General features: G+C 47.3%; 1 protein-coding gene across 1 annotated transcript in view; it reads right to left on the reverse strand.

Moving 5' to 3' along the window:
- The window catches only part of lamb2l (laminin, beta 2-like), a gene marked incomplete at its 5' end in the record, with an annotated part of 96,719 nt that extends 85,115 nt beyond the window's left edge, over nt 1-11,604 (reverse strand). The window contains 3 exons of the mRNA XM_084313313.1: nt 10,083-10,105; nt 10,194-10,424; nt 11,200-11,604. Of these exons, the coding sequence (XP_084169439.1) occupies nt 10,083-10,105; nt 10,194-10,424; nt 11,200-11,604 (659 nt within the window). The remainder of the gene's footprint in view (nt 1-10,082; nt 10,106-10,193; nt 10,425-11,199) is intronic.
- Between the last annotated feature and the right edge of the window lie 2,697 nt (nt 11,605-14,301).

Consider the following 14,301-nt stretch of genomic DNA (forward strand, 5'->3'; position numbering starts at 1 on the left):
CTGGTCTCCCATAAGGACTTGGCAGTAGTGGAGAGGACCCTTAGTGAGGAGCTATCAAATGTGCAGACATGGCTGTCAGATAACAAACTATCTCTTCATCTAGCAAAAACAGAGGCCATCCTGTTCGGATCAAAGAAACGGTTTGGTAAAGAAATTGAAATGAAGGTAAGAGTAGGTGAGAAGCAAATAACAAACAAGGATTCTGTAGTATATCTAGGCTGCATACTGGACAAACATCTTACAGGAGAGGCCATGGCTAAAAAAGCCCACACTAAAATCTGCCAGAAAACGAAATTCCTAGCTAGACAAGGGAAACTACTGGACCAGGCAACACTTAAAATGCTAGCGGGCGCATTAGTACAGAGTCACTTTGACTATGCTGCCACCTCCTGGTTTAGTGGCACTCCACAGGTCCTGAAAAACAAACTTCAGACAGCTGAATGAATGAATGAATGAAAACTTTATTTAACAGATTGCAGAATGGGTACAATACAGTAAGGCTCAATACATACAATTGTTAAGGGGATGCAGACCTGAGAAAGACGTTTGTCTTGTTTCCATCAGGGTCCCCCATTTTCAATTCATATAGACATTTATGACATACACAACATACATGACATTTATGGCATAGGGACATATAGGTATTTGGTACTGATACATTTGTGACATAAGCGGTATTCAAATAAACAGTACTGTTACCCCTAGATCCTGACAGAGTATATACATATGATGGGGAGGGGACTGTACATTAGGAGGGGGTGGGTGGGTGGGAGGGAAATATACATACGGCGGGGAGGGAATATATACATGCGGTGGGGAGGAGACTGTCTATTAGGAGGTGGTGGGGGTTTTGGGCATTTACGGTGGCCAGTTTCGAATTGCAGCCTCCCGTAGGTGCTCTTTAAGAGCGGTTTTGAATGTGGGCAGGGATTCACATTCCTTTACAGCTTTGGGTAGGGCGTTCCACATTGTTGTGGCATAATTGCGAAACGTGTTTAGTCCCTTGTTTGAGCCGAATCTGGGTTTAACATGATTTGTTGAGCTTCCTCTGGTGTAGTGGTTGTGGTATTCACTGACCTTTGGGAAGTATTTTGACATGGGCACCCCGGTCGTATAGTGTATCTTGTAGACCAGGCCCATTGCAAGTTGCTGTACTCTGTCGTCTACTCTAAGCCATCCTAGGTTGTCAAAGTGGGCAGGGGTGAGGTGGGTTCTGGGGTTCAGGTCAAGTAGTAGTCTGACCAGTTTGTTTTGTGATGTTTGTAATTTTGTTTTAAGCGCCTTTGAGGTGCTTTGGTACCATGAGGTGCACGCATAGTCATAGTACCCTTGAATGAGTGCTCCTGCCAGAGTCTTCAGGGTATTCTTGTTTACCAGAGAGGAGATCCGGTACAAGAATCTAGTTCGTTGGTTGACTTTTTTTATTACATTGGATGCCATTTTGTCACAGGAAAGATTTGCCTCTAGGATGGAACCCAGGTAGGTAATTTCGTCTTTCCTTGTGACAATATTGTCACCCACTGTAACTGAGAAGCCGTCGGTCTTGCTGAGTTTGTTATTTGAACCGAAGAGAATGGACTCTGTTTTGCCCATGTGTAATGATAGTTTGTTATCAGCGAGCCATATGCAGATTTTGCCTAGTTCCGTGCTGAGGGTTTTTTCAACCTGCAACTTGTTCTTGTCAGAGACCAGCAGGGCTGAGGCTATGGTTAGACTAGTGTATTCCTGGCGTTTTTTTATATACGTTTTTGACGACGTTTCATGTCCTATCTACACAGAAATGCGTTTTTTGGCGTTTTTTTGTGGATACGGCTGAAACGCAAAATTGTGTTTGCGTTTGGAGATACGCAAAAAAAACGCTTCGACAACAGCGTGTAGTCGAGCACGGAGCAGTTGTTGCGAAAACGCCCATGCGCAGTAGATACCATCTGCGTGCCCTTCCAGTGTACAGTGTGTGTGTTTGGGACAGAGCTCCGTGTCCCAAATAGCTTCAGCTACCATGTGTTGTCAAGTTATTGTTATAAGGACCCCAGTCCAAGCTACAACAGTCTGCATTCCCTTAACAATTGTTTGTATTGAGCCGTATTGTATTGTACCCATATGCAATATGTTAAATAAAGTTTACATCCATTCATTCTGCTAGCATTACCGATTGCATGAGCAGCTGGCTAACGTGAGCTATCAGGATTCAGACCCTGTTAGCTCAGAGTTCCTCTTTCAACTTAAGAAGCATTAAACAAAATGGCCCAGTCATCTATTCACCTTTGTTTAATACACACAGCGTTGTCTCTAATGTTATCTAACTACTGATAGCTCGCGATATCATCAGTTTTGATGCTGGCTAAGTAGCGTGAGCTAACGTTAGCTTCTAGCCACAATGCTATATTGTTATAATGGCATACTCCATTGACGTTAGCATGCAGCTAACAATGCTACAATGCTACCGATCGTTTTTTAGCCTAAACTATCCGCTCTTGGTGGTCACTTGTGTTGATGTTAGTTTTGTTTCATCAACAAATGACAGGCAGAACACACAGTGAATGTATCCGTTTTGTTTATTGCACTTTTATTAGGCTTTGCTGAAAAATTATTGCTGCATTGAGTAAAGCAAGATGGTGGCGCGGCATAGGCGCCTGCCTTATTGACATTTTCTTTGGCTGGAGCTTCCACCAGGAAGTGTATTGGCACATTCGTTCTGATTGGTTGAAATTGCCTTCATGTTTGCCACCTACTGCCACCTACTGCTTTGGCAGTGTACTACATCAGTGTGCTTGGCTGACAAAAACGAAAAAAAAAAACGAAAGTGTGACTCGAGGCGCATGACGTCGCGGCGATACGCGGCGATACGTATAAGAAAACAATACGAAGATGATACGAAAGGTGTAACCTCAGCCTGAGTCATCCGCAAACAGGAACAAGTTGCAGTCACAGGCTGACGACATGTCATTTGCATAAATTAAGAAGAGTAGCGGTCCTAGTATGCTTCCTTGTGGAACACCACAGCTCACTGTGAGGGGGGGGGATAGAGTACCGTTTACCTCTACCATCTGTTCTCTCCCCTCCAGGTAGGATTGCATCCAGCTCACTGATAAGCTATCAAAACCAATTGCTTTTAGCTTGTCCATTAGAATGGAGTGATTGACAGTGTAAACAAATTAATGAGAGGAGTCCTTAAACTACCTCCACGCACTCACCTAGGGCCAACTTTCTTTAGGCAACTAAACTGGCTTCCGGTCAATAAAAGGGTAATTCACATCAAATTAGGTCTCACACACAAGATAGTTCAAAATACAGGTCAGAAATATCTATCTAATTATTTTAATCGATTCCGTGACAATCATTCATACTCCACTAGAAGGAGCAGTACGGATTTTATTCTGCCAAAATTTAACTCCCTAATGGGCACAAATACTTTTTTATATTCTGCAGCACTGGAGTGGAACAAGCTTCCAGTGGCCCTGAAAAACATCGAAGAGGGGGGAAGTTTTAGACGTGCCACAAAGAAATGGCTAGCCAGTGAAGTATAGAATAGCCAGGGACCATGATGGAAATAAGTGCTTGCACTTTCTCATGTTTTTATCCCTTGGATGCTGTCTTTTACTCCACAATAAAAATCAATCAATCATCAATCAATCAATCAACCTCATTACCGCCCCCAAAATCACGGGGTCAAGAGCAAACTCAACCCCGTGGCAAGGCCGTAGCAGCGGAGCGCGAAGGAAGACCCAGACCCACTGAAGGGACTGGATCCCCCGGAAAAAGGGGGCCCGGAGAGGTCAACGACAGCACAGCATCAAGACCTCACCAGGCGGTCACTAGTGAAACCGCCCCCCACATCGCCAGCGTATTCGGACAGGGCCCCTCCAAGAGCGGGCCCTTCCCCCCACTAGTACGCCGCCTGGCACACTGACCCTGGCACACTCAGGCAGTCAGCATGGCTGTAACTCGAAGCACCCAAGAGGCTACACTACAGCGGGAGCAGGCAGCGCACCGGGGACACGACCACCAGAAGGGGTCGATCCCTCAATCCAGGCAGCAGGCATTTGACCCGAGCCTGGAGCACTGCGGACGAGACAGGCGCCAAAGGGGTCAACTGAAAACAGCACCCCCGGCGGAAGGGGCGTATGCTGGCATTGTTGTGCACCATGACAAAGCCTCCACCAAAAAACCCCGACCCAGAGGGGCCGAGGCAGAGAAGGCTGACACGATTGGCAGACGTCATGAACGTGCAGGGGCACACTCAACCGGGTAACCCGGGAGTTGACTCCGCTCCAACACACCAGGGATTCAACCACCCTCTTGGTACCACATGCGGTGGTTGTTCCTATAACCCCTCAAGAAAAAACTCCAAAACACACCTGCGGGCATACACTGGCTATACCGCAGTACAAGTGTTTCAGTTTCCAAAAAGGGGTTATTCCAGGCCTACGGGTCGACGAAACACAACTTCGGACCGGGCCCGGCGGCCCGGGAAGCACACAGGGATGCCAGAGGAGGTCCATAAGACCACCCCAACAGCCCCCTCTTCGCCATGCGTAAGAGAGGAGCAAAAATAATGGAAAACCAGCCCCTTTATGATAACGCAGGGTACAACATGTACCCAACAAAGGGTCTCCATAACGCCCAACCCTGTGACACCCGGGCCGACCCGGCATTTTCCCCCCCGAAAAAAGCACAAGTCCCTCAGGGTACCAGAACAGAAGATCTGCGTCCCTGGTGGACAACGGGTTAACTGACCTGGACCAGCGTGACCAGACTCAGTTCCGTGCCCTAATCACGCCGACATCCCCACTCCAGGAGAGGGGGTAGGTACGCGTGTCGATCTAAAAGATGAAAAGAGGGCGCCACCCAGACGGTCCCATTCGTACCGCGCTCAGTGGCCCACCCCAAGGGCGTGAGACCCCTCTACCTATGTTTTGATCTATTCCGTTAACATCCCCCAGATATGAACGAGAATTCGTCGAGACCTTTCTTTATGTGAAGAACCTAATCTTCAGGTCGAGGCAGAAAAAACCCTTTTCAACCGAGTGTAAGCTACAGGCCTTGCTTAAGCTCTATAACATCAAATGTAGCGAGCAACAAGACTATAAGTCTAGCCCTTCTATCAAACCCACACTAGCGAAAGGTTCACACATCGTATCCCCATCATATGTAGTGAATAAACACAGTTTGTAACAAAAAATAGTCCCTCCCAGGAGGGACCCTTTATTTTTAACAAAATCATACGATGGGCCGGGAAGGGAACATGGGGGACCAACAGAGGGAAAAAGTCACTTTAGCGACGCCTGCCACGAGCCGCTCGGGACTTGCCACCCCGGGGAGCCCCGGAGGGACGGTAAAGGACTGGAGGCTGGTCACGACGATCCCTACCGTCACCTCCGAGCGTGGATGGGCCGGCTGCAGTGGCCAAGGCGCCCTCTCTCCTCCTGGCCTTCTTTGCTGAAGGGCCAGCAGTGGCGGTGGTAGCAGCGGCGGCTACGGCGGCGGAACCTCGATGGCGAGCCTGCCGTCTGACTCCACCGGCGACATCGGGCGGGGGGAAATGAGGCTGGAGCACGGAACGCTCCTCCTGCATTTCCCTGCAGGTTGAGGTCATCAGCTGCAACGCCGACCCGAAGAGCCCAGCATCGGAGAGGGGTGCCGTCAGAAGTGGTGTCCTCTTCCTTTCCGGCACACGTGCCTGCTCCAGCCAAAGGTGGCGCTGGGCTAGAGTGGCCAGGGCGCGTACTTTCCCAGCGGCGACGGCCTGCAGCTGGATCAGATGCAGGATGGCTCCTGCCGACTGGGCGAGCTGATCACGTTGCACTTCGGTCAGCTCCACACCGCCCGTCATTATCCCGGACATGAATCTCGCCAGCTGCGCGATGTTAGATGTGGCAGCCAGAGATTGAGTCGCGGAGATGAATGACTGGTCACTCCAGTAAGCCAACCGCCTCGCCGATTTCCCTTGGGGAACCGGCTTCCGTAACGGCTCCCACACCACCTCAGGACAAAGGAGAGCTGCCATCGGCCTATCAAGCCGAGGCACCCCCTCCTTCATACCTTCTACCAAACCCACCACCCTCGTGACTCGCACATAGGCGGGGGTGAGGCCCGTGATGTGGGAGACCACCTGTCCCTGACGGACGTAGGCCTCCATCGAGGGGAAAAATGGGCAGACAACGCCCGTCTCTCTCACAGGACGACGTTGCCATAGATGACCTATGAGATCATCAGGGACAGGAACAGGCAGTGGCTGCGGCAGCGGCACGCCGTTTGCGACTGCCGCCGCCGCCGCCATGAGCTCGGGGAACAAAGCGCGCAGTTCCCCCTGCATACTTTCCCCCACCGAGCTTGCGTCCCTCACATGCAGCAGGCTACTGTTTACAGAGCCACATTCTGATGTGGCTGATAGCAGGGCATCCCGCCGCTGAGTCGGAGGTTCTAACCCAACATCAGCGTACGAGGGACCCCAAGGAGACCTATCACCCCCCGCCAGTGTAACCTGGACGGGAGGCGGACATGTCTCCACCGGGGCGTCAAACAAGAACCCGTCTGCCTCTACCATGTAGTCCTCTGTTTCCATCGGCCACGGAGAAGCAGACGCATCCTCATCCGGCTCCAGCAACTCCCCAAAACCAGGCCGTTCGCGTCTACAAGCCACCATCTTACGACGGGAGCGAGCAGACGCAAAAAGTTTGCGTCTCAAATCCTCCGCCACCAAAGGAGCCGGCCGCCCAACAGCGGACGACTCTTCGGCGGCAAAGGAACCAGAGCAGGAACCAGACCATCTCACAGGAGACGGCGCTGGTGCACCAGCTCCTTGGAGAGGCAAACTACCTACCGGGCGCGGATGCCGTCCACGACAGTGGCGTCAACCCCGCTCCAAGACGTACGGCAGAGGAGGAAATGAAGAACCGCTGGTGAAGGGTAACGTTGCTAGCGCGACCCTCCGAGGTAAACATTATTACTTAGCTTTTTTCTTTAGAAAGAGTATGAGAAAGAAAAAAGCAAGAAAAAATGTAAACACGTAACTCAACTTTCTTCAGCTTAACAACCTCGTCAAGTGATGTATATACAGGCACTTCCTTGTGGTGAAAGTGAAGAAGGAGGCGAGTGTGGGGCCACACACCTGCTTATGAAGGTAGCGGATAGGGGTGTGGCCAGACGAATATTGGTATGTAAAGGTACATTGTGAATTTTTATTCAGTGCAATGCACAAAGTATGGTTTATTTGCACTGATTTCATAAGCGGTTGCACGCTGTTTTAATGACGCCACGTCACCGCATGCACGCGCGCACATGCGCATAAATGTCCCCTCGCTTGCGCACAGAACAGCTCCGACCAGCATTATGATTAGAATGAGCATAAATAGTAGGAAACATGTTTGTATAGGAAATTACTAGTTTTAGTTTAGTTTTTGTAAATATTGCCTTGAAATAGAGAAGCTGAAAAAGGTAGCAGGATGTAGCATTCAATATATAAAGAAATTATATTGTCAACAGATATGGTTGAAAAACAAACAATGTTTTATATTTTAAAGTTACAATTTCTTTAATTGAATTCACTTAAACTAGAAAAGTAAATACAAACTAAATTAACAATGTAACTTACAGTTTACAGAAGGACAGTTTCCTTCTGAAGCACAACTTAAGAAATGTCTCATCCTTCCAGTCGGGACCATTATCACATAGTGAGAGGCTCCACAGCGCAAGCAAACCCCCACCAATTGGTACAGGCAGGGCTTGACGTTAACTTTTTGGCAGGTGGGCAGGTGTCAACGTCAAGCCCTGGGTACAGGGCTTGTATTTTGGTTTTGCGCTTCTCGTTCTTCTATGCTATTGTTATGCAAAGACACGTAGCTATGCGAGTACCGGTACTTGGCGCACGGCACGACGAGTCGAGTGAAAGTTGTGAGCGCATTTTTGTGTGCATGCGCATGCTCAGAAAAGTGCTGGAACGGCGTGGTACCGTGTGGCTTTGATTGATTGATTGATTGATTGATTGATTGAAAACTTTATTAACAGATTGCAGAATGGGTACAGTACAGTACGGCTCAATACATACAATTGTTAAGGGGATGCAGACCAGAGAAAGACTTTCGTCTTGTTTACATCAGGGTCCCCCATTTTCAATTCATCATAACATATAATATGACATACGCTCAAACAAGGGACTAAACACGTTTCGCAATTATGCCACATCAATGTGGAACGCCCTACCCAAAGCTGTAAAGGAATGTGAATCCCTACCCACATTCAAAACCGCTCTTAAAGAGCACCTACGGGAGGCTGCAATTCGAAACTGGCCGCCGTAAATGTCCAAACCCCCCCACCCCCACCTAATAGACAGTCCCCTCCCCACCGTATGTATATATTCTCTCCCCACCGTATGAATATTTCTCTCCCACCCACCCACCCCCTCCTAATGTACAGTCTCCTCCCCACCGTATGTATATTTCTCTCCCACCCACCCACCCCCTCCTAATGTACAGTCTCCTCCCCACGTATGTATATATTCTCTCCCCACCGTATTTATATTTCTCTCCCATCCACCCACCCCCTCCTATATACAGTCTCCTCCACATCATATGTATATACTCTCTGTCATGATCTATGGGTAACAGTACTGTATATTTGCATATCATATATGTCACAAATGTAACAGTACTATATACCTGTATGTCATGTATGTCCCTATGCCATAAATGTCATGATGTCATGTATGTTGTGTATGTCATAAATGTCACTATGAATTGAAAATGGGGGACCCTGATGTAAACAAGACAAAAGTCTTTCTCTGGTCTGCATCCCCTTAACAATTGTGTGTATTGAGCCGTACTGTATTGTACCCATTCTGCAATCTGTTAAATAAAGTTTTCATTCATTCATTCATACACGACATACAGATAGACAGTACTGCTACATCTATACATTTATGACATACCAGATTTGCAAATACAGTACTGTCTGTGATACAGAAAGAGTCTAGAAAAGATAGTACATTTGACATAGAAACTGTACATTGGAGGAGGTTGGGTAGGTAGGGTGGGGGGGGGGACTGTACGTTGGAGGTGGTTGGGTCTGTGGGTGGGTGGGGGGGGGGGGTTGGGTAGGAGGGGTGGGTGGGGGACACTGTACAACTGTACAAGCAAAACTGTACATTGGAATATTGACAAAACCATACTTGGTAATTTACTGTACATTGGAGGGGGTTGGGTTAGGACATTTACAGGGGCCAGTTTTGAATTGCAGTCTCCCGTAGGTGCTCTTTGAGAGTGGTTTTGAAAGTGGGTAGTGATTCACATTCCTTTACAGCTGTGGGTAGGGCGTTCCACATTGATGTGGCATAATTGCGAAACGTGTTTAGTCCCTTGTTTCAGCCGAATCTGGGTTTAACATGATTTGTGGAGCTCCCTCTGGTGTTGTGGTCGTGGTATTCACTGACCTTTGGGAAGTATTTTGACATGTACATGGGTACCTTAGTCGTGTAGTGTATCTTGTAGACCAGGCAAGTTGCTGTACTCTGTCGTCTACTCTAAGCCATCCTAGGTTGTCAAAGTGGGCAGGGGTGAGGTGGGTTCTAGGAGTAAGGTCAAGCAGTAGTCTGACCAGTTTCTTTTGAGATGTTTGTAATTTTGTTTTTAGCGCCTTTGAGGTGCTTTGGTACCATGAGGTGCAAGCATAGTCGTAGTACCCTTGAATGAGTGCTCCTGCCAGAGTCTTCAGGGTATTCTTGTTTACCAGAGAGGAGATCCGGTACAAGAATCGAGTTCGTTGGTTGACTTTTTTTATTACCTTGGATGCCATTTTGTCACGAGGCATGAGCACTGCACCTCTGTTTATTTGTATTGGGAAAGATACAGACACATTAGCTGGTTGAACAACATCTATATGTGTGGTAATAATTCAGATATTGAGTGTATTTCTGTGAAAATGCGTGTGGCGCACGCCTCAAATTCCAACCGAAGCGGAAAGACGCCCGTTAACATGGGAGAGAGAGAGAAAGATAGAAAGAGAGTGAGAAATTGAGAAAAAGAGAGATAGAAAGAGATAGAGATGAGAGAAAGAAAGAGCGACAAAAAGAGAGATAAATCACTCACCTTTTCAGTGTGGTCTTGTAGTTCTATGGAGGTAAAGACAGATCAAGTTAAACACTATACTAAACATCCTCAGCATCATTCCCTATGAACCGAAGAGAGACCAGTCCTGACCTGCAGGAAGGAGACGTGTTCAGCGTTCAGCTCCTGCTCTATGGCTCTGATTGTGTCTGAAAGGGTTGACATCTCTCTGTCCAGCCCCTCAATCTTCTCCTTCATTGTCTGGCTCTTCTGCTCCTCTTCCTCCTTCAGTGCAGCTACCCTGGCCTCCTTTTCCTCATGGAGAAACTGGAGAAGCTTCTTAAACTCCTTCTCAATCTGCTTCTCTGTGTGCAGGGCCTGGACCTGGAGATTATGGGGTTAAAAATCATGTCTCTCCCACAATGGACTACAAATGTACAATAGGTCACTTATTTCTACAATGTGCAGGTTGAGTGCAGCTACAACCTTACAGTAAATTATTTATCTTAACACTGAATATTTGTACCTTTAAGTGTTCTGCTGTGTGGACGCATGTTTGTTTGATTTCTTTAAAGGCCTGTAGCTTGTCACGTAGGGTCTTCAGTGGAGCCTGGAGCTGCTTCTGCAATGGAATTCATTCATTCATGATGCATTTCACTTGAAAGATGCAAGTCTGTCCCCTGAGGACTCTGAGCTGCAGCACCGGTTTCAACACACGGACTGGAGTACGTTTGCCACCCAGGCCACCCTGGACTCCCACACTGACATTGACTCCCATGCTGACATTGAATCCCACTAACATTGACTCCATGCTGACATTGACTCCCACTCCCACTCTGACATTGACTCCCACACTGACTTTGACTGCCACACTGACATTGAATCCCACACTGACATTGACTCCCACACTGACTTTGACTCCCACACTGACATTGACTCCCACACTGACTTTGACTCCCACACCTCCTACGTTGTGGACAAAAATAAATCAACACCAACATCAGTGTCTGAATCTAATCCCATCTAATTGTTCTGATTGTCTAATGTTTCTGTATTCATTAACAACGTGACAACACTGTAAATTAGTATAATTACTCTGTGTATTTATTGAGTATAATTAAATATTGAATAAATTAATATAATAATGATTTTGCCATACCTTGTGACCCTCCGAAGCTTCCTCTATGTAGCAGTAGCAGCAGCTGTGGCTCTTGTGTTTTCTGGAGGACTGATACACCACATCAATGAGCTGGAGCAGGTCATCCCGACAGAAGAGCTTGAGTTCTTCTCTGTGCCGACTGCAGAGCACCTCAGGAACTGCTGGAGCTCCCTGGCTTCTCTCCCTGAAGGCCTCACACAGGTTCTTCAAAGCCAAGTTACGAGGAGGATCTAAGATTGAAGAGACTTTCCTACAAAGTGGACAGTTCTTGTCTTCTCTGTCTCTCCAGTATCGTTGCAGACAGGCTTTACAGAAGCTGTGGCTACACGACAAGAGGACAGGATCTGTGTAGATGTCACGGCACACGGAACAAGACAGATCCTCTTCACAATGACACGAAGCCATTTTGTCTCTCAGTAACACTCCCTCCTCTGGAATGCTCCCTGAAGTTTACTTTAACTTTTGTTATAAACTTACTTAGATTCAGTCAGCAGCTGGTTGAAGTCACTGTTTATAGGGATGGGAATCGAAAACACAATTGTTAAGGGCATGCAGACCAGAGAGAGACTTTCGTCTTGTTTTCATCAGGGTCCCCCATTTTCAATTCATCGTAACATATATGACATACATGACATACAGATTAGGGATGTCCCGATCCGATCACGTGATCGGAATCGGCGCCGATCACGTGGTTTTCATTGGATCGGGGATCGGAGGGGAAAAATAAAAAAAAACGGCCGTCAAAAAAAAAAGGGGGTATTATAATTTTTTTTTTTTTTTATTATTATTATTCAACAAACATGACCATGTTCACGTCTTAAACTCATACTGAGGCCTTAGTTTAGGTTTTAAATTACATAATATATCATCATTCATTTATTTATTGTCACACACAGCAGAAGAAATGTCCACAACAAACACCTTCCCTTTAATTTACACCGTTGCAAGAGTGACGTATGCCGAATCCCTCAAGATACCTACACGCTCACAACAACAACACGTCGCTCCCGAAACACGTTATCCACGGAGTAGAAAAATGTCAGAGGTTTGGAAGCACTTTAAAGTACAAAGTCAAGCCAATCCATTTGCAACTTGCAATGTTTGCAAGGAGGAGATTCCGCGTGGAGGAAAAAACAGAGCCGCGTTCAACACCACGAATCTAATTCGTCACCTGAAAAAAAGCCACAAACAACAACATGGCGAGTACATCGCTGCAACTACACTCCGACACGTTGTACAACCGACACTTTCAGAGACTTTTAAACGGAAAGATAAACTGCCAGAGCAGGGTGACAGGGCGAAGAAAATAACAGCCAAGATAGCTGAATTCATCGCGTTGGATGACCAGCCGTTATCTGTGATGGAGAACGTGGGGTTTCGCCGTCTCATAGAGCACTTGGAGCCACGTTATCAGCTGCCTTCTCGGCACTACTTCACAGACAAAGCTCTGCCTGCGCTTCACACCAAGCTCCGTGACCACCTGCAAGCCATGTTAAGAGGTGTGCCTGCTTTATCATTTACCACAGACATATGGAGTTCTTCAGTGAGTCCAATGTCACTCATTAGTTTCACCGTTCAGTGGATTGACTCCGAGTTTGAGTTGCATCATGCTACATTGCATACGCAGAACTTCCGAGGATCTCACACGGCAGTGTTAGAGAGGCGCTCCTGGGCATGCTTAACAGTTGGGGAATTGAGAAGTCACGGGTCCATGTTATTTTGCGGGACAACGCGCGAAACATGAAGAAGGCCATGGATGACATGGAAGTAACAAGTGTGGGCTGTCTCGCGCACACGCTCCAACTTGCCGTGCATGAGGGTCTACTGTCTCAGCGCAGCGTCACAGACACACTGGCCACCGCAAGGAAAATCATTGGCCATTTCAAACATTCGCCGTTGGCCTATTCGCGTCTGGAAGATATCCAGAACGACCTGAAGATGGACATCAAGCGTCTACAGCAGGACGTTGCTGTGAGGTGGAACAGCAGCCTCTACATGTTGCAGAGCATCTTGGAGCAGAAGCGGGCTCTCTGTGTGTATGCAGCCGACTACACCCTCCCAACCACCCTGACAGCCAGCCAGTGGACCCTGATGGAGAAGACAGCTGAGGTGTTGGTTCCATTTGAGGAACTCACAAGGGATGTGAGCAACCCCACTGCATCTGCAGCTGATGTAATCCCTGCAATAACAGGTTATTATTATATAATTAAATTAATTAATAATTTGCTATATTTTAATAATTTAATTTTACTATAAAATAAATGTATTTTATATTCTAAATAATAAACCATTCATCCATTTCATTCATCCAAACAGCCCTCAGACGTGTACTCTCTCGAGAGATGACCACTGACCAGGGGGTCAAAACCATGAAGAGCACGCTCCTAGCTGCAGTGGAGACCCGCTTTGCTGAGATAGAGGTGGAGCCACTATACACCATCGCCACTATATTGGATCCAAGATACAAAGACAGGCAAGAATAATCTAAAAAAAAAATTAATGCTAAATAATCTTATCTAAATAAAATGCTGTGTGTTGTCTTGCCATATGTTTGACTGACTTAGTTGTGAACTTGTGGGTAATTGATACATTTATCTACTTTCAGATTCTTCACAAAGTCAGACAACCTGAGGCTTGCCAAGGAGAAGCTCATCCAGGAGGTGGTGAAGATGGAGGACGAGAGGGCTGCCAGAGAGCCAGAGGCCGCAGACGCCAGCGCAGAGCCTAGAAGCAAGACACCACGTCTAGAAGAAGAAGCAAGCACAAGCAGCTGCCTGGGCAGGGTCATGGATGAGATTTTGGGAGAGAATCCGCTCGAGGCCCGGTCTGTGAGCAGTACATCAGCTGAAGTCCAGGTACAGACCTATCTCTCAGAGCAAACCCACCCTAGGAAAAGCAATCCTCTGCACTACTGGAAAGCTAATGTCTCACGTTTCCCCTCACTGGCTGCTGTTGCAACCAAGTTTCTCGGTGCCCCCTGCACCTCTGTGGACAGTGAGAGACTCTTTAGTGCAGTGTCCAACGTCCTGGATGAGAAAAGGAATCGGCTCTCAGCTGAGAGGGTAGAGATGCTGGTTTTCTTAAAAAAAAACTCCACTTAAT

This window comes from Notolepis coatsorum (assembly GCF_963971535.1).
Source record: "Notolepis coatsorum genome assembly, chromosome: 4".
Taxonomy (NCBI): Eukaryota; Metazoa; Chordata; class Actinopteri; order Aulopiformes; family Paralepididae; genus Notolepis; species Notolepis coatsorum.